Here is a 21,409-nt window from a genome sequence, read left to right on the forward strand (position 1 = left end):
ATGATTAAGAACAACACCAAAAGCTCAGTCAAATCGAAGTATCATAGATATTAAATAAGGAGCACTCTAAACAAGCTGAAATTAACAAAAATAGTACCATAGGTCAATCATTCATGGAAACCAAAATAGAGGTAATAAAACATAAAAATATATGATTGAAATTATCACTTGTATATCTAAAAATGATGCGAAGGTCCTATATATATATATATATATATATATATATATATATATATATATATATGTTTTGTGTTGAGCCAAAAACAAAATAAGTATTGAAGAATCAACTAAACTTAGTAATCGTACTCTATATTATTAGCTGTATGTTCACATGTTGTCTGACCTTTTCACATTTCAATTTAATATCACTCCCAACATCCCCTCACCTTACACTTAAACAAGAACCTATTTTTGCATTATTTATTTATATAAAATAAGGAAACATTCATAAATAGTTTGTCAGCGCAAACTAATTAAAAATGTACTAGCACTGACCAAGTTTTTTTTTTTTTAATTCTCTCTATGAAGTAGAGACATTTGTAAAAGGAGGATAACCTTTCCAAACAAGTGTAACTAAAATATGTTCAATTACGATCAACGATGGATGTGCCGTACTGTAGAGGATGGAGTTGCTCCTCCCTTTTCTAATTCGAGTCCTAGGTATGAATCTTTTTTAGTAGGGAGCGATTTCCCCGGCCTCGAATGTGGCTTTACATGGCGCAAATTCAAAATAGTTGGACTTCAATATGAATATTGGATGAAAAACCAAAAAAAATTAAAATCAATTGACGTCAATTACTCCATATCAATCATTTCTAATTCAAATGATAATAAATTTGATCTATCAAAAGTAGCGTTACTGCTTGCTAACCTACGCATAAATAAACTCACTCTTTTGAGACGATAACAAGATCGAATATCACGTACTCGATCTTAAAGTATTTCCTTCTTATTCTCTTCATCTATACTTTCTAACATGTCTACTATAACTGTTTATTTCTAAATTTCACAATTATAGATATCGTGACACGAGATTAGAGACACATGCATGCAGTGGCGTAGTGGCGTACGCAAGATTTTTTCTAAGCGGTGTCACCATTAAAGGGACAAAAATGGCTCAAGAAAAAAATATGAAAATTTGTTTTAGGCCTCTAAATTATTTTTCATTGTAACAAGTAGATAGTCAAAAAATAAAATGAACAAATAAAAATAAAAATTCAAGCACATAATAAAAAAACAGAATAGCAAAAAAAATATCAACCTGATGTGGAGATTCGAGATGCCGAATAACAATGATTGATGAACAAGAACGGAAAAAAATTTGAACAAACTCACAAGTCAGAAATATACAAATACAAGGATTTAAGGAGTCAACACTATTTTTATGTAACTATAATTTTAATTGATAAAAGGAGATTTTGAGTTTTATATTAATTCTAAAAATAAAAAAGAAGTTGTTAGATTTTGAGTTTTATATTAATTCTAAAAATTAAAAAAAGTTGTTAGATTTTGAATGAATTAAAGTCGGTGGGTAGGTTTGAAGAAAAGGTAAAGGGTCAAATATGCCCCTTAACTATTCGAAAAGGTCTAGATATACTCCCCGTTTAAAGTTTGGCTCACTCGTGCCCTCGCCGTCCAACTTTTCGTCTAGATATGCCCTTATGGGCATTAGTTGGCCTGTTGGAAATATCCAACTCATTTTACATTTCTTTAAATGCCAAATGGAATTGCCACGTCATTTTTATATTACCACGTGACATTTATATTAAAAGGGAAAGGGGTCCGCTTATGCCCCTAAACTATCCGACCCACTTTTAAAAAACCTATCCGACCCATAATCACCCCTCTTTTAAATAACCTATCCAACCCGACCCAAAACCCTTCTTCTATATCTTATCCGACCCAAAACTCATCCCTTTTAACCCATTATCAAAGCCCTAATTTGTTGTTAACTTCTCCATTTCCATCGAAAATATCATGATTTCATTTCCATCGAAAATAGCCCTTCTTCATTGCCATCAAAATAACACGATTTCATTTCAAAGCTAGGGTTCTTGAGAGCCCTCATTACCCTCATCAATTTCAATTTGAGAAGCTCGCACAAGAATAAAAGAGTGTTCTAGTCATCTCCAGTCATCTTCCACCATTCAAGTTTTTTAAAAAATGAGTCAAGACTCGAGTGTTTCAAGTCTGTCGATGGTGAAATGCCAAAGTATTATTGCAACGATGATTTTCACAGCTTTCACTCCAACTAATATTGGAAGACGCTTTTATAAGTGTTCTAAGCCTAATGTAAATTTATCATACAATTTCATTAATTTTAATTTTTTTGGTGAGTATTGATTTCAAGTTCATAATTGTGCAAGGTTATAAATGTGATTATTGGAAATGGGTTGATGATCCGCTTCATCCTAGAGTTGCAAATCTCATCCACAATTTATAGAAGGAAAACAATAATCTTCATCGTGAAAAGAAAGATTTGGAAACGAGGATGACTCATCTTGAAAAGTATTTGGCATTTGAAATTGAAGAAAATTGTGAACGTCTAGACGAAATTACTGTTCCCAAGAGTGAGGAAGTTGTTGTCGATAATGAAGATGTTGTTGTCGATAAGTCTAAGAAAAAAGTTTATAAAATGTGGATTGTGATAGCTATATTGTGGTGGTGTTTTGCAGCATTCTAGGTGATGAAATATGAATTTCTATCATTTTGTAATCTTTAACTTTGTAATCTTTAACTTAGAAAACGTTAAACATGTGTGATGTGGTTAATGACTTTTGATGTGATCAATTTCAAGTAGACGTTTTGGTTTATATGATCTGTTAAGTTTGATGTGATCAATTTCTCAACTACTTTCATCTGCAACTCGTTATTATGTTAATAGACAACAAGGGGGATAAGTACCAGCATCATTATGCAGGAGATGTGAAACATAGTTAATTTTTTATCGTGTTATAATCAAAGAAACGTTATATTTACTTTGGTTCAAACTTTTGCTGATTGTAGATGAGTATAATCATATGATATTTTTTCATAGATAGCTTGAAAAGTCTTCAGTTGATAATGCATTCAATCCATGCTCACATACATGAAAGATTACTTTGCTATTTATTGATTTTGTGAGCTTCTGTCCATACACATACATTTATAATGATCGTTGCTATTTGTTTAGCTGATATGTGTACCAGAGGTGGTGCATATTTGGGCAGTGCATTCCTTTTGCAAGTTATAGAGAGTGTGCAACAAGGGGAATCTTGTCTCTGAAATTTTATCAGCTATTACTAATTTTCAAAGTTCACTCTTGGTACAGTTGCTCCACAATTCACAGGTTAGTAGTTTATGACTGGTGTAACATCCCTCAAAGCTCTTGCATATTGTACTACCTAAAAGTTTTAGGAGTCACTTATAAGTATGAACAAACTTGTCAGTTCTCTAGGTCTTTATGGCAGGCTTATGTTTGGAGTAGCATAACATTTTCCTGCACGGACACCACTACCCTAAAAAAAGTGGCATAACATTTTCCTGCCATCTATAGCCTTTTGACTTAGTATAAATTCATATCTCCAGATATACTTTTAATAACACATCGTACAACCAGTAAATACACCACTCATCATAGTCTATATTCTATAATCTATATCACATTTAAATTGATCACAACTCACAACAACAACAGGGCAACCGCCAACAGCCACAACAATCAACACTCAACACTTAAAGATACTTCTTAACGCAAATATGAAATATCATATTAAATAACTGAATAAAACAGTAACACTACAAGCTGCAAGCCTGCAACATTATAGAAGTCAAAATGCAGCACAATTTAAAATTGTCTAAAATAAAGTCATCACTGCCATAGCCCACACAGACACATAATTTCAAAAATTCAAAATAACAGTCGCACAACCTGAAAATTAAGTCCAAAGCAAGTTGTCCCTTAACCCCCAGCTTCTTGGTTCTTTTGTTTTTTGTCTGCATCTGCACATGTCCAGCAGAGATAGCTTTTTTGCCATTTCATGTTGTTTGATCAGAGAATAAGGCAGATTAGTTGGCACTGAGGCACCAATGTGATCTCCATAAAACTGAATTTTTCTAGCACCAGTTGGAACAACTCTTCTCTTCAACTTCTCAGCCCTTAACTCTGATTCACAAATCACCATTGATCTTAGATGTGGGTCTTCTTCATTTTCAACATCAGGACCATATGGTTCAAACTCTTGTGTTGCAGCCTCAGTTTCAGCCTCAACATCAGGATCATGTTCATTGTCAGACATTGGCATTTTACCTTTCTTTGAACGTGCATTATTTTCAGTACACTTTTTCTATAATTTTTTTTGTATTTAGGTTAATTAGCTTACAATAAAAAAACAAGGAAAAATATGAAAAACATGCAATATTGTAGTTTACCTTGTAATAGGACCTCACTTTGTGATTTGATTTACCACAGTTGTTACATGTCATTTGAGTGTCTTTTCTGGACTGAGACTATTCACCTTTTCTTTTTCTGGCTTCATCTGGTTCTCTATTCCTCTTCATTTTAGGTCTACCCAATTGTTTCACAACATCAGGAGGCAACATTGCACTTGAAGGATCAATCTTCCAGAACTCCTGACCTCTTACAGGCTGCATCTTGTTTTTATATGTTAGCATGTAAGCCTCCTTGCTATACCACCAATGTATTGCAGTTATTGGATCTACTTTTTTGTGTGTCAATGCTTTGATGGCATGAGGACAGGGAATACCTGATAAATCTCAAATTCTGCAAGTGCATTTTTTTTGCTCTAGATTGAGAGTGTGCCAATCTTCTCCATCAGACACTTTATAGTCCCAATCTCCATTGAATTTCACCTTACAACCATGTGCTATGGCCTTGTAGTCAATGTACAACTTCATGCATCTTAGATTGAAATCAGTAACACAAGTCTTCAACTTTTTTTCATTTTTCCATAACAATCTCATCACTTGTACTCTTATTTCTTCTAACATCTTAATTATTGGCTTTGCTCTAGCCTAAAGAATCCATGCATTGAATGGCTCAGTGAAGTTGTTATCAACCATCATGTTCTTACACTGAGTATCAAAATAAGTTCTACACCATGCCTTTTGTGGATTCTTTATCAAATTTCTTGCACCATCTTTTGATAATTTTTCCAACTTATTCAACTGGTCCTTAAACTCTTCATTATAGGAACTCCAAGCACACCAGCACATAAGCTTCCTCATTTGACCACTCCTTTATCTTTTGCATCAGTTACTCTTAATGTGTCTCACACAATACCTATGTTGAGCCTCAAGCAACACTTTGTCAACAACATCTATCAGTCCCTGTAACAGTGAAATAAAACAAATGAGAACATGAAATTTATAAGAATCTGATGGTTAAAAGCAGTGATTAAAAGTTGAAAATTAATGTGTGTTAAAAACAGTAAGTAAAAGTGTTTTTGGAATTGTTAGAAAGTGTGTAACAATGAATGTGTATTAAAAACAGTAAGTAAAATTGACAATGAATGTGTATTAAAACAGTAAGTAAAAACTGAGAATGACAGTGTATTAAAACAATAAGTAAAAATTGAGTTAAAAACATCATCATACCTTTTGCATATCTGAAATGAATGTCATTTTTGCACCATCTTTAAGGTCCAAAGACTTCTTCAATAGCTCAATGAACCAGCACTATGTCATGCTTGTTTCTTTGTCCACTATTGTCCATGCTAGTGGATAGAAACTGTTCATAAAATCTTGTCCTAGTGCAACCAACATTAAACCCTTACATATACCTTTCAAGAATGTACCATCAAGCCTAATTAATGGCCTCCAACCAGATTTTCAACTTTTTTTAAGAGCATCAAAACATATGTACATCCTCAAAAATTTTCTTTTTCCTTCAGCTAGGGTATTCCTAGAGATATTTATCAAAATATGACTTCCGGGATTGGATTGCTTAAGCTCTTGTGCATAGGCCTCAAGGTTGTTGTAGTCATCTATAAAACTACCCCTGAGCTAAAGTAACTGCATCAACTTTAGCATTAAAAAAGGCCTCCTCACATGTGTGTTTATTGATGAAAGACTTAATCTTAAACCCTTCAGTTTTGCCATCTCTTGAAATCAAACACCTAAAGGGACATCCCACATCACAACCATACCTAGTTCTCTTTGTATCACCTTTGATTATAGTCAAAGCCCTTTTGTTAGCTAATGCATAATAATTCAGAACCTGTACCTTCTTTCATGTCCTTAAATGTCATACCAACTTGCAATTCCTTGAAGATTTCCAACTTGTCACCTACTACTCTTCCCATTTCCTTACTAATAGCCTCCATCCACTCATGATCACATTCCTCACCCTTAGAAAGATCCCATTCATAATAAGAACCAGCCCTATGTTCACAATCTGTACCAACCTCAACATCTACAAAACATGATTCAAAGTATTGTGATATTTTGGGCAAAGATTGTGAGCTCACCCTCTTCCACAACAAAGAAGTTGACGACTTTAAATTTCTCACATAAAAGGCTAAGGATGACCCTAATTCCATCATTTCCATCTACTATATAATACTTTCCAGAGGGCCCAGTGACTAACAATTGTTTAACCCGCGAAAACCCTAGCTTGGAAGTAAACTCATCACATATATCTTTATGACTCAATAATTAAGGATCAAAATTAAGCCTAGAGTGCACCAATTTCTTAGTGTAAACCAACAGAGGTGAAATGACCCAACTACCCCCGTAGTTGAACACAATTTCAACTTCATCTATTATCCTTCAAAAATACATGAAAGAAACAGTAAAATCAGAGGGACCACATCAAACCAAACACATTAAAAGCTACAAAAATGTAATAAACTTTATCCTAAAAGACAAACATCATCTCGAGACAAGGGCTGGACATTCGGTAATTTGGTTCGATTTTGTTTTTTTTTTCAGTTTTTGGTTCTTGTATAACATGTATCAAACACCGAACCGAAATTCGGTTCGATTTGGTTTTCATTATTTCGAATCGATTTTGTTAGTTCGGTTTTTTTTTGTTATGGGCATGTTTAGCGGGCTTTTTAAAATTTAAAATTTTGCAATTTTTTTTATTGTTCTGTTTGAATTTTCGTTGCTGGTCACTGGTGAGTTGCGTAAAGTGGAAAGTGATCGCTTATAGCGTGTTGTGTGGTCCGTTGTTGCGTGCTGCTGGTCGACTCCAATCGTCGGAGCCCACAAGTGGAAAGTGTTGTGGCTACTGTGTAAAGAAATCTGAAACAAGGAATGAAGGAAAGTAGGAAACCGACGAGTGACGCCTGAAGAATGAAGTGACGGGCTGCGGCTCCTGTGTAAAAAAAGTTAGAAAATTTTGAAAAGACTCGTGTACTTTTTCTTTGACCTAATTTTCTATTATATTTAAATTATAAGATTTATTATTTAATATTAATAATTAATATAATATATTTTGGTAAATCGAAATACTAAATAATACAAAAGTTACATACCAAAAATCGAACCGAAATATCAAAAAATACAAAAACAAATATCGAATACCGAATCGAAAATTGAAATATCGAAATACTTCGGTTCGGTTCGACATTTTAATTTTTCAGTGTTTATGCCCAGCCCTACTCGAGACCACAAAAAGAGAAACAAAGCAAAGCTCACAAAGGCATAAAAGTACATCCTTTAACATTAAACAATGCATTCAAGTGATTTTGGTAGACACAAATCAAATACAACACATGCCTCACTAGGTCAATTTTATTTAGATAACCCTAACCTAACAAAAAAATGTAACAAAATCGAATATATAATTTACTGAATATAGAAGACTTACCTTCAACTTGTAAATCTTCTAAGAACCCTAGCGCCGCAAGCTTCTTAAATCTTCTAAGAACCCTAACGCCACAAGCTTCGTAAATCTTCTAAGAACCCTAGCGCCACAAGCTTCTTTCAATGGAAATGGAGAAGTTAGCAACAAATTAGGGCTTTGATAATGGGTTAAAAGGGATGAGTTTTGGGTCGGGTCGGATCGGATAGGTTATTTAAAATATGGGTGATTTATGGGTCGGATAAGTGTTTTAAAAGTGAGTCGGTTAGTTTAGGGGCATAAGCGACCCCTTTCCCTTTTAATATAAATGCCACGTGGTAATATTGTAAAAATGACGTGGCAATTTCATTTGGCATTGAAAGAAATGTAAAATGAGTTGGATATTTCCAGCAGACCAACTAACGCCCATAAGGACATATCTAGACGAAAAGTTGGACAGCAACGGCATGAGTGAGCCAAATTTTAAACGGGGGTATATCTAGACCTTTTCGAATAGTTTAGGGGCATATTTGACCCTTTACCCTTGAAAAAATTAAAACGTGATTAACAAACAGAAGAAAAAAAACCCTCATAGGAATCAAACTCGTGACGATATTGCGCAAAGAATGTGGCGCGACTGCCAGTTGAGCTAGGCGAATTCTGTTACAAGGGTTGTCCTTTCAATTCTTTTAGCCTTTAGTTTCTTTTTTTCTTTTTTATATAGGCATATTTGGTAAAAAGAAAATCAATGAAGTCGTGTCACGTGACACACCTTAGATATGCCTAAATCCACCCCTGCATGCATGCACAACGCATTTAGTAAGGTTCATATTTTAACATTTCTTGACTGAACCAACTAATGGATTGTCAATAGTAGTCCAAGTAAATAGTAGAGATTACTTTATAGGGAAAATTACTTATATACACACATTTACTTACCTTAATATCTATTTATCCCTACCTTTTTAAAAAATTTCAAAAATCCCTTAATTCCCCCAATTCATAAAATCTTCCAGATACATAAATATTTCACTCATATTTTTAGCCTACATCGACGTTTCTCACTCCCCATTTCACTCCTCCATTTTATCCCTAAATTCTCTCACTTCTTTAGCAGTTACAAATTTCAAATTCATTTTGATTTTCAGAAGGTGTCTCTCTCAAGTTTATCAATTAATCTATTTTTGAATTTCAAATCTTTTCTATTTCCAATTAATGATTTCAAATTATTCAAGAGGTAGATTTCTTTCCATCACTTCAATTTTTGATTTCTTTTATTATTATTTTTTAATTTTTTCATCTTAAAAAATAAAAATAAAATTACGTCTGTCCCCTACCCTCATTGAAATCTTATTGAACCTTTGCAATTTTAGTTACTCATATGGTCGTTGAAAAATTTTCTTGAAAAATTATTTTTCTTTTAATATTTCTACTATTGAAAAACGTCCAAAAAAAAAGAAGAAAAAAGTTGGATCTGCCATAGCACGGCCATCACTATTAAAGATACAGATTTTCAATGTACTCATTTATTTTGAGTCTTAAATTAGTCTTATCATTGATCTGATACATCACTGCTACAATAACATTTGTTTTATGCAATGTATATTGTTCATATTTAAGATATTGATACATAACTCTAATGTTGTTAAATCTTTGATTAGTGTTTATCAAGTTCAATAGAAATCTACTTGATACATAAACTTTGTGTTATTTATCACACACACACAAAAAAAAGAAGCTATTTTGAAACAATTACATGTATAATGTATTTTTTTTATTTTAAAATATAGAATTTTTCAAACAAAATAAGATACATAAATAATAATGTATCATACACTAATTTTTTAGTTATGATACCTAAATTCAAATTTATACTAAATGTATCTGATACATAACAATTACCAAATAATAATGTATCGATCTCAAACTTAAAATCTTATGGGCAACACTTTCTTATTCAATGTATCTAGTAGAAATACAACACTTATCAATTTAAAATGAAAGGATCCATGATCTCAAACAAAATAAGATACATATATAATAATGTATCATGCACTATTTTTTTAGTTATGATACGTAAATTCGAATTTATACTAAATGTATCTGATACATAAATATTACTAAATAATAATGTATCGATCTCAAACCTAAAATCTTATTGGCAACACTTTCTTATTTAATGTATCTAGTAGAAATACAACACTTATCAATTTAAATTGAAAGGATCATCATGATGTATCTTCTCAAATTTTTCGATAATTTTGAATCAAAATTGAAAGAATCTTTAATGAACTAGGAGAATAATTTTGAAACTCAAAATTTTCAACAATTTTGAATCAAAACGGAAAGGATCTTCAATGAAATGGAGAAGAATTTTGAATCTCAAAATTTTCGTCAATCTTGAATCAAAATCGAAAGGATATTCGATGAACTTGAAGATTCACAAAAGAAATCATTTGTCCAACAACAATTTCATCACTTTTGTATCCTTCATAACTCACCTCGCTTATCCAAAATTTCAACAAAAGTTTTTATGAAACAGAGCGAACGATGAACAAGAAGAAGAAATTTAATTTTTGAATTTTTTGGTTTGTTACACTATAGGATTTTGAATTCTTGACAATAATTTGAAATGGACTAACCTAATTTATGGGATCTTAATTTGATTTTCAGCTTTTTCCCCCCCTTAATTAGTGCAACAAATGGATACTATGAAATCTTAATTTGATTTTTCAGCTTTTTCTCCCTTTAATAAGTGCAACAGATTAATACATGATGTATCAACAATAATGTATCCGGATCCTTAATTATGTATCCGAAATGCCTAAAAAATATGGAATTTATGTAATTACAAAAATAATAGGGATAGAAGGTAATTTAGGTATTACACTATAATATTTATGTAAGTTATACTTATTTATATCAATTAATTACTCCTTCTAGATTACTAAATAAATACAAGTGGTTGCCGATACTTTGTATATATTTCGTTGAGGTCATGAATATGCATGACATTTACGTCATGATCTTTTGGCGTTACTTCAGAGTTTTCGCCGAAAACGCGGATCCAAACTACTAGTACTAGAAAATGTCCCTATAACACGCTGGAGGAGGAGTCAATATACTTAATTAGCTACGAATAATGTTCCATTATACTTTATACTATAGTACTATTTTGTCTATATGTTTTAAACAGAAAACATATTTTATATCGCTATTATATGATATGGTTTGATAAGATATAATATTAATTTCTATAAACTATACTCCACTTCCCACCACCCACCACCCACCACCGTGTACATATTTCCTCAAATTTCATTCCTTCAGTTTTTTTAATCAAACCATTATAAATGAAAAACATTTGTTATTTTCCACCGATGTGGTACAAAAGTACCTTTGACACTGCCAATTTTTCGTGTGTTTTTCCAATGATTAATTTTTAAAACTAAATTTATTTAAATTAATTAAATATTTAAAATTCATATTACACACAAAATGTTGACTAATGTTAATGTCATGTAATTTGACTTTAAAAAGTGAAACATAACAACTATTTATATATTTAAAATAAATTATTGCCACTTAACCTATCATGAAAAGTTTATGCTAACACTTCCTATGAGATAACATTCATAACTAAGCATATTAATCATAAACAAAATTTAAATTATACATACAATAATCTTATAATGTTCTAAAATGTTGACTAAAGTTAATGTTCATGTAATTTGACTTTTAAAAAGTGAAACATAACAACTATTTATATATTTAAAATAAATTATTGCCACCTAACCTATCATGAAAAGTTTATGCTAACACTTCTATGAGATAACATTCATAACTAAGCATATTAATGATAAACAAAATTTAAATTATACATACAATAATCTTATAAATAAAAAGTTGAAAATACAAATAAATTATATAACTTTAAAGTGTGCACGAAAGTTATTATCGACAATTGATAGTATATCTTATTTGGTATTTGTGACATTTAATATTTTAATTTGTCTTTTAATTATTATATTTTAACATACTAAATTATATATTTGCAAATAAATATCATTTAATAACTTACTATAGAGGAATTATATCATTTAATGCTTGCAAAAAAAGATATATCAATTGAATATACAAGTAAAATTTATTTATTTTTCATTTAATAAATTATATTAATGATCGAGGTCCTCAAACTTCACATTAGTAATGTATATAATCGATTTTTTCTCTACTCAAAATTAGTGCTTGACATCTTCAATAATACACGATTTGATATAAAATAATATTAAATCAAAATTCATTGCATCTATGATAGTTATTTTTTTTTATTGGATAAATAACTAGCCATATAGTTTTCAACTAAAAGTAGAGTAAATATTTAACAATAAAATTCATTCTAATGTCATTATTATTTTTTATATTATTAAACAAAATTATTTTGTTAAGTATATTTTTAAGAAAATATTTCTCGAAGAGTACTCCAAATAAAAATAATCCTTAAATTCCAAAAAAAGAAAACTTCTCATTTAATTATATAAAAAAAAATAATTCAAGTATGCATATTTCCAAGTAAATTCCTCTAAAAATGTCCAACCAAATTCACACTAATAAAATCTCCAAGTATGAACATTTCAAAGTAAAACCTCAAGAAATAAATCCCCTACAAATTTGGAGAACATGAATCTCTAGGTAATATCATATATAAAATTATTTCTAGATGAATTTCCAAGTAATTATTCCTCGCAAAATTTGCAAATGAGTTTATCTAGCGATTTGCATACTAAATAGATTGAAAAAATAATAATATTCTTTTTATTACTTGCGAATTTACTTATGAAAATGATACTTGCAAATCGTTTTCCCAAATAATTCCCCAGGTAATAATTTTGTAAAAATGGCGCCAAATTTACCTACCAATTTTTCTGGGAAAATATTTTCCAAGGTAAAAATATTTAGAATTTAGGAATTTCAAGTTACCACATGAAAATTTGTAGGAAATTTCTGCAGAAATAATCCCCATGTAAAATCTCCAAGTAATTTACAATTTTCTAGTAGTGAGACTAGACAAATCCTAACAGAAAGAAGAATATCAAAATTTCAAATTGCTTCCCCCCTTACAGCGAAGAAACCTTTCAGATTTGTTCAAAAACTTTTGTCGAAATTTTAGTTAAGCGCTGTGAGTTATGAATGATACAAAAGTGATGTAATTGTTGTTGGACAAAATATTTCTTTTGTAAATCTTCAAGTTCATCGAAGATCCTTTCAATTTTGATTCAAGATTGTCGAAAATTTTGAGATTCAACATTCTTCTCTTAGGTTGAAAATAACAAATACCTTTTGGTTAAATTTTGTGTCCACCCACACACCATAGGTAAAATATAAATGAAATGGAGGGAGGAACATATTTTGACTAAAGCAAATGAACGTCGTTAATATATTACACAGTAAACATTATTATTGTTATATTATTCACTCTTATAAGATATACTAATACGTAATTAATTTATGTTCAAAAATATAAAAGCTCTAATATTATTGAAGAAAGAAAGATTGTGTCCAAAAATCGTCGAATAATGGTTCGGACCAAAAATTAAAATCAAAGGTTTCTGTCTGAGAATTGTTTGGAAGTGATTGTTCCACTGTATTGATACTTGAAAGTTGTTCCATTGTCTTAATGTGATTATTATTTTCTTCGATCCAGTCCATTCCATTTATCATATTCGATAAATTATAGCCATCTTCATCATGTTCACAAGATTGAGAATCAAACTGCGAAGATTCATGAGTAAATTGCTCTGACGTTGATGAATAGGTATTTGTTAATCTCAGACGTTTCTTAAGATGAGCATGCCAATGGTTTTTTACATTGTTGTCTGATCTTCCTGGTAATTTTGCAGCTATCGCTGACCATCTGCAACATTTGGATACGTATTATAAAAGGAACTACTATGTACGACTTAATTAGTTTAATTAATAATGTAATCTCTTAGTGCAACATATATATATTTATACCTGTTTCCGAGTTCGTTGTGTAATTTAATAATGAGTTGTTCTTCTTCATGACTATAATTTCCTTTCTTCAAACCAGGCCTTAAGTGATTCATCCATCTCAATCTACAACTCTTTCCACATCTCATTAGACCTGAAAAATACCCCCCAAAAAAGTAATTAGTAAGAATTGAACGTTTGATGAACGATCAATCTTTTTTAATTAATACTTTTGTAAAAGTTCATCAATCTTTTTTAATTAATACTTTTATAAAAAAAAGTTCGAGGCTCATAACTCAACCTTCTTCTTGGTTGTCATTATTATTTAAGTATTCTCATTTGTAAAAATCATCATAGAGTGTATTACAGATTCTGTAGTGATCACAAAATACTTAGTTCTTTTTAACTCTTTTTTTCTTCATGCTTGTTAGTTCGTATAGATAGGATACTTTATTAGGATTGGTAAGGTAAGGTCTAACTCCCCTTGCTAGACACTTTGTCTAGTGGTAAATTTGCTTTAAAAAAAATAAACTTTAATTCTCTTCCCAAAATCTACGTCCTCTATTTCAATTTATGTGTTTTAATTTTTTAGCTTTTTTAATTCCAACATCACACATAACATATTTTAAATCACAAGATTCAAAAATTCTTTACCTTTATTAAACTCCACGCCTGATCAAAACTATACGCATAAAATAGAATGGGGGAGTACTGAGTAATACTAAGAAGCATATGCTAAAAAAGTTAAAAAAGGATACAACATGAATGAGAAAAAGTTTGGGCTAAAATATATATACTAACCAGCATATTTAGGCAATTGTCTCCAATTGGGATGACCAAATCTTTCAACAAAAGCTCTTAATTTATTGTCTTCACCTTCACTCCATGCACCTCTTTTTATTCCATTTTTATCAGTAAAAAGGAGTTCTCACCATTTTCTAAATTTGATTTGTTTACCTTAATACTTAGTTTGCAGTGTAAAGTTTGTGCTGCTTTATATACATATGTGATAGCTATGTTTGTGATTATTTAATAATTGTTCAACTAATTTCTAATGAGAATCTGGTTTTAGAATAAATAATGGGAACTCCCATCAAAGGTCAAGGCACGCATACATCCAATAAGGAGACGGCTGCTTAAGTAATACTCTCTTGACTTTTAGTGATAACACTACACAAGAAATTAAAACGATAATAGTTTAATTACGGCTAAATATGTATTTTTAAAGGTAATTAACATTCTTTATAAATATCTCTAAAGCATATAAAAATATTAGATTCAATAACAATTAGCTATAGTGTCTGTAAAGACTTAAACACTCTTTATTCATGTGTATATTTATTGTTACTAAAAACTGTTTTTGTTGTAATGTAAAGTGGAATAAAAAATTTAACTCATGAAAACATAATTCGCGAGTTTATGACTCGATTATTTATTAATTAAACATATTTGTACTATTCTAATTCAGCTCATCATTTAGGATTGAAATACAGCTCAACTTGACCCTTTTTACTAGAACCAGAAATTTGTTTAATATAAAAGTTTTTGATATCCCTTTATAAATATAAAAATATAAAATTTATCGACAACTTTTTAAGCTTATCAATACATTTTATTTAGATTCTTGAATCATAATGTGTATCATTAGGGGCGGAGCCAACTTATGGTAAAGAATTCATCCGAACCTCCTTTATCAAAAAATTATACAAGTTATACATGAATAAAATTATTTTTAATGTATATATTATAAATATCGGACCCTTTTCGACTAGTTCGTGTGCTTATTTCTTCAAATTTTAAATCTTCTTACTGAAAACACTGTCTTGCCACTGTGTATCATAATTTATTACTCCCTCCTCCAACATGAAGTTTAGAAAGTAGGAATATTGTAATTTTTAAATTAAAAATATGTGTATCAAATATCTTTTTGGATCATATCATGTCATCTAAAATATTAGAGTCAATTAAATATTAAATATAAATACTACTGTATATTCTTTTCAAACGAACTTAGAAAAAGTTTACATATAGATGGAAATCAAAGAAATATTTGCACATAATTGTATTTTTTAAAATTTATTTTTAGTTAGTAAAGAAATTAATGGGAGCCTTCTATTATAGAGTCTTCTGCTTTTCACATTTTGGCTGCCGCATTTCTCTGTTTACATTTGAGTCTAATACCCCAACTTGCCAGCAGTCAACGACATAAATACTCTAAAACAAATTTTGGCATTATTAGACCTTATATATTGACACCATTGATTACTTGTATAGAGTTCGGAGATTTTAATTTTATGAGTTATAAATTTTAAAATAACAACTTTGAATGATAGTATTTGAGTTTAAAATATAATTTTTTAATACAAATACATTGTTTAATAAATATTACTGAATTCAATCGAACTGAACTCCAACCTTCTAACTCCACCTATATCTATTCAAGCAGGAAAATTTCAAAACATATACTACCTGCGTTGTAATTATGTCTCCATAATTATTTGATGGGACTTGGGAGTCCCATAGGACATAATGTTTAAAAGTATTTTATCTGGACAAATGAATAGAGGATACATGTTTAATTAATATTTAATTAAATATTATATTTAACGTAAGACAAAAAGTTTTATCTTAAAAAGGAATATACATAAAGTAAGGATCATATCCTTCCTTACACCTTTTATTTTAAAGCATATCGTTAATGGAGGGGCAATAAACGTGATACACACATACACTGCATTTTGTGAATGGAGGGACAATTTTATGTATGAAAATAACGTTAGGGGGAAATTAGATCTCATAAGTGAAGGTACATTTTTTATTCATTTCTAATAAGTTAAGAATATTTTTTATCTCAAGACGTGGGATGGGCAAATTTAAAAATTCGATAGATGGAAGAATGAACATTTTAAAATTATTTCTAATACGTTAGGAGCATATTTAATCTTTTTTTTTTTTGAAAAAATCACAGAAATCCCATAGTTTAGTTTACTTATTACCATTATCCCCTATAAGTTTTACAAATCTCCAAAATCCCTCATTTTCACGCATAGATTAGTGTATCTAGTGCATCATATCATCAACTTATATTATTGTATCTCGCGCATCAAATTAGTGTATCATGTCTAAAATGTACATCAGATTAGTGTATTATGTATAAAATGTAATGTATCTTACTTAACGATTAATGTATCTCACACATCAGATTAATGTATCAACGCTTATATTATTGTACCGTTTGAGGGATTTCTGTAATTATAAACTTTTAAGGGATAGATTGTAATTTTGCCTTAAAAGTATGTGATTTATGTAATTTGCCCCTTTTTTTAAACTACATAACTAAACGTACATCTCTACCATATATACTAATATTATCTATACTTTCAAACAATTACATATATTACCACTTTTAATATTTTATACCATATATTTTAAATACATATTAGAGACACAAATCCCTTAATACTAGAATTGGTTAATTATCTTTATATTTAAACACCAAAATTAATGATCCAATTACCATTAATATTTTTTCTCTATCATCAAGTTTTCCTTTACCATCTCTCCAGAACTTGGTAAAAATTATTTCATTATGTATCTAGTTTAATTTTCATATGTATCTAATTGTAATTTCAACGTATCTAAACTTTATGAATTGTATTTGATTTTAGTCTCCCTTGATTTTAATAGCCCTATGTATCTAGTGTGTGTTTTTTTCCTGTATCTCATTTAATATTTTTATGTATCTATCTTTTTATTAATGTATCTAAACTTCCAATGTCTTGTATGTACTTTCTATTAATGTACCTAAATCGTTAATGTCTTGTATCTGATTTTTATGTTAATGTATTTGGCGTGCATATGCCTCTCTGGTTATATCTAGTATATTTATTAATGTATTTGATATAATATCATTATGTATCTGATTATTTTACGTTAATGTAATTAAGCTTTCATTGTCTTTGTATCTCAAGTAATTTTGCAGCACTAGCACTTTCAATTTCAAATTGAAAAGATGATGAATTTGGCTAAAAAATAACTTCACCATCATGGTTATAATTCGAAATGAAGATTGATTATTGTAAAAAAAATAAAAAAATTATATATATTTATAAAAATCGAGATTCAAAGAAAGAATATCGAATTAATAGAAAGAAGAATATGTATACACTTTTTGTGATTTTGGGAAAGAAATGAATGAAATTTTATATATGTATCTGAAGTAGCATTACATGTAGTTTCAGTTCTACCTTCAAGTCCCATTCGAACAATTGATGTATCTCGCTCAAAAGATATTTCACCATTATTACTACGGCCAAAATTTTGATCTTTAATTGTTATGCATAATGGATATAACCCGCAATCAAATTAACATCTTTTTAATTCCATAAGATATCTCATTCTCATCTCATTTCGAATTTCATTATTGTAATCAAATTGTCTTCCATTATATAGCTGATCTCAATGCTTTTGTGTGTACACTCAATTCATAGTTATGAAATCTGTCAATGTTAAAGCCATGGACAAATTTAGTGTGTTTTGATTTGGTTGATTTTTTGGTGGTATGCAATATTATTTGGACAAATTTTTTGGTGGCTTAACAAAGCAGCACTCCTTGTTTGATGGCCCAGAAACATTGTCAAGACCAGCAATCAGTGTCGGCAAGTTGCACGCTACTAAATTGTGTTCCATCGATTCTTAATTTTTGTATTTGATTTCAGAGAGCCATGAATCCGAATGCCTCAATAATACTGTGATATTGACCATTTGGAAAAAAAAAATTGAAACTTGAGGATACACAGAAAGGTATTGACGAAAAGATGAAGTTTACAATTTCAGAAATACTAAGGTTTATGATTTCGATATGTTACTAAAAGTGGTAAGAGTTGATTTGGAAGAATCTTTTATATCCGTTTTGGTTGTTAATGTTCATCATTTACTTCTTTAATTAAGGAAATAAGTTATAATCTTTAATTCAAAAGCAATTAAATAGTGTATCTCGATTTTTAAATCTGATGGATACATGTATTTGACCGGCCATGATACATGTATCCGAGGCCAAAAAATGATATATAAAGTAATATAAAAAACTAATGGGAATTCTAGTAATTAGGATCTAAAGTAGTGAGATTTATGTAGTTTACCCTTTTTTTTTTGGAAAAATTACAGAAATCTCACATTTTAGTTTACTTATTACCATTATCTCCTATAAGTTTTACAAATTTCTAAAATCCCTCATTTTCACGCATCAGATTAATGTATCAACACTTATATTATTGTATCTCGTGCATCAAATTAATGTATCAGAGCTATATAAATGTTGATACATGCGCGAGATACAATAATATAAGCGCTGATACATTAATCTGATGCGCGAGATACAATAATATAAGCGCTGATACACTAATTTGATGCGCGAAAATGAGGGATTTCTGTAATTATAAACTTGATAAATTATAATTTTGCCTTTAAAGTATGTGATTTCTGTAAGTAAAAATTAGGCAAATCACATAGTATAAAAAGGAAATTACTTCCTATCCCTACTCTTTCATTAATTACCAAAAATCCCTTTTTTAGTGTCTTTCGGATACATAATATAGCAGCGCGGATACTCTAATTAATAAAGGGCGGATACTTAAATTATTAAGTTGTTGGCACGGATACTTTAATTAATAACGGGCGGATACTTAAATTAACGGGCGGATGCATAATATAGCAGCGCGGATACTTTAATTAATAACGGGCGGATACTTAAACTAATAAAGTATCCGATTAAGTTGAATTGGGGGAAAATAAGGGATTTTTGTATTTTAGTAAAAGAGTAGGGAAATATTGAGAATAAGTAAAGTAATGTTGTGTACTTAAGTAATTTGTCCTTTCTGTAATTTGCCTTTTTTTTTTTTTTTTTTGTAGTAAATGGTCTGAGTATGGGCTATGGGCCCCAACATGCTTGGGCTTCGGGTAATCAATCGGCTTAGTGTTTGCCGGTCCAAGAAGTACTAGTTGCTCCTACATGATGAATCTTAGTATTTTACTAATAAATAAATATGTTCCAATAATAATATTTTAAGGACCAATTTTAATAAATACGAAGCACTAAAATTGCTCATGTGTATGAATTGGAAATTAAAAGTTGAAAACCTTTTACAGTTTAGAAGGATGAGCGATCAACAAGTCAAAACAAAAAGGCTCCAAGAAATATTATTTGGGCCTAAATGTTGACTTAAAACCATTGTGTTTCTTATTTTTTATTTTTTTTTCAATCTTCTCCCCTTCTTCCCAAATTCTGCCATTATTTTTTATTTATTTAAAGGATGATTACGATTCTAAAAACTTCCACTTACTAATTTTAAAAAATATGTACAAACTATATATATGTGTAGTTTATACTTTATATTTAATATATAATATACATTGCTACATACAATATATATACACTAATAGCATATATATTATATATACTGATCATGTTGATAAACTAATTGACCGAACTCTATACATTCGAAACTTAGTACGAATAATCTATTTGGTACATACAGGAAAAAAATAAAGAAAACAAAGTACTAATTGTGGAAATGAAAAACAAGAAACTCTAAACTCCCACAAGAGTTCACTATAATGAAAGTACACAAATAAAATGTGTATTTGTAGTTATGGCAATCTAAGAGCTAAACGTACAAATATGCCGTTAATAGTTTGCCTAGATTTCCTTGTTTGATTACCCCTAATTTTTAATTTAAAAATATTAAGAAAAGATAATAATTTTATTTTTTTCATATTTTATGCTTAGCATTAATTACTTTTACTCTCTAAATCATTTGCTAAGATCTACTCTCTCTGTCCATTTTAATTGTCATACTGTGCTTTTCAAAAGTCAATTTGATTATTTTTTCAAAGTTAAATTAGATTACATTAATTCGATATTTGAAACAAAAAATTTAGATATTAAAAAACTATACGAAAAGTACTATAAATTCCAACTTTTTTGCATATCAATATGATGAAAAAATACATCGTAAAATGTTAGAGAAAGTTATTGTCGTTTGATTTAAAAAGAAAACTATGACAATTAAAAGTGGACGAATATAGTACTAAACATCAATTAATAGGAATAGTGTGACAAAATAATCATCGAAATTATTACTTTCTTGATGAATGTAACAAGTACAAATGTGATAAGTAAAAAGTGAACGAAAAGGGTAAAAAATCCATTGAGCTGAACATTAAATTTTATAATTTCTTATCTTGACTTTTTGTAAATGATCTACTTAGAAAATTTTACTTGAGTAAGATCAAGTCCCTTTTATGTTGTCAATTATTCTCTCTGTCCATTTCTATTTGTCTAGTACTATTGACTTGGTACAATTTTTAAGGAACAATAAATAATAAATTTAATGCTTTGAAAAATGACTATAATTAATAATAAAGGTAAATTATGAAGTAAAAATCTCTTAGATTTCTGAACTAGACAAATAAAAATGGACATTCATTTTTAGTATATTGAACAAGTAAAAATGAACTAACAAAGTACTGAACACCTCAATTAATCAGAATTGTACAATTATTTGTAACACACAAGAAGAAACAAAACGTCAACACATTTTCTAAGGTTGATTGAATTAATAAACTTTGTTT

General features: G+C 29.7%; 1 protein-coding gene and 1 pseudogene across 1 annotated transcript; both read right to left on the reverse strand.

Moving 5' to 3' along the window:
• Positions 1–3,917: 3,917 nt before the first annotated feature.
• On the reverse strand, positions 3,918–5,622 carry LOC125817696 (uncharacterized; annotated as a pseudogene).
• Positions 5,623–6,191: 569 nt separating this feature from the next.
• Positions 6,192–15,931, reverse strand: LOC125817698 (transcription factor MYB10-like). The gene is made up of 5 exons (XM_049497247.1): positions 15,905–15,931; positions 14,579–14,681; positions 13,802–13,931; positions 13,441–13,700; positions 6,192–6,412 (listed from the first exon to the last, which is right to left on the reverse strand). Exons 1-5 carry the CDS (start codon positions 15,929–15,931, stop codon positions 6,192–6,194), a joined length of 741 nt encoding a protein of 246 aa, XP_049353204.1.
• Between the last annotated feature and the right edge of the window lie 5,478 nt (positions 15,932–21,409).

The sequence above is a fragment of the Solanum verrucosum genome, unplaced genomic scaffold (genome assembly GCF_900185275.1).
Source record: "Solanum verrucosum unplaced genomic scaffold, falcon-dt-bn FXZP01000280.1, whole genome shotgun sequence".
Taxonomy (NCBI): domain Eukaryota; kingdom Viridiplantae; phylum Streptophyta; class Magnoliopsida; order Solanales; family Solanaceae; genus Solanum; species Solanum verrucosum.

Coding starts and splice junctions, on each gene's coding strand:
- LOC125817698 (XM_049497247.1), bottom strand. CDS start 15,931: ATGCGGCAGCCAAAATGTGAAAAGCAG. Junction 14,682..15,904: donor AGCCAAAATGTGAAAAGCAG/AAGACTCTATAA, acceptor ACTGATAAAAAT/GGAATAAAAAGAGGTGCATG. Junction 13,932..14,578: donor ACAATTGCCTAAATATGCTG/GTTAGTATATAT, acceptor GGTATTTTTCAG/GTCTAATGAGATGTGGAAAG.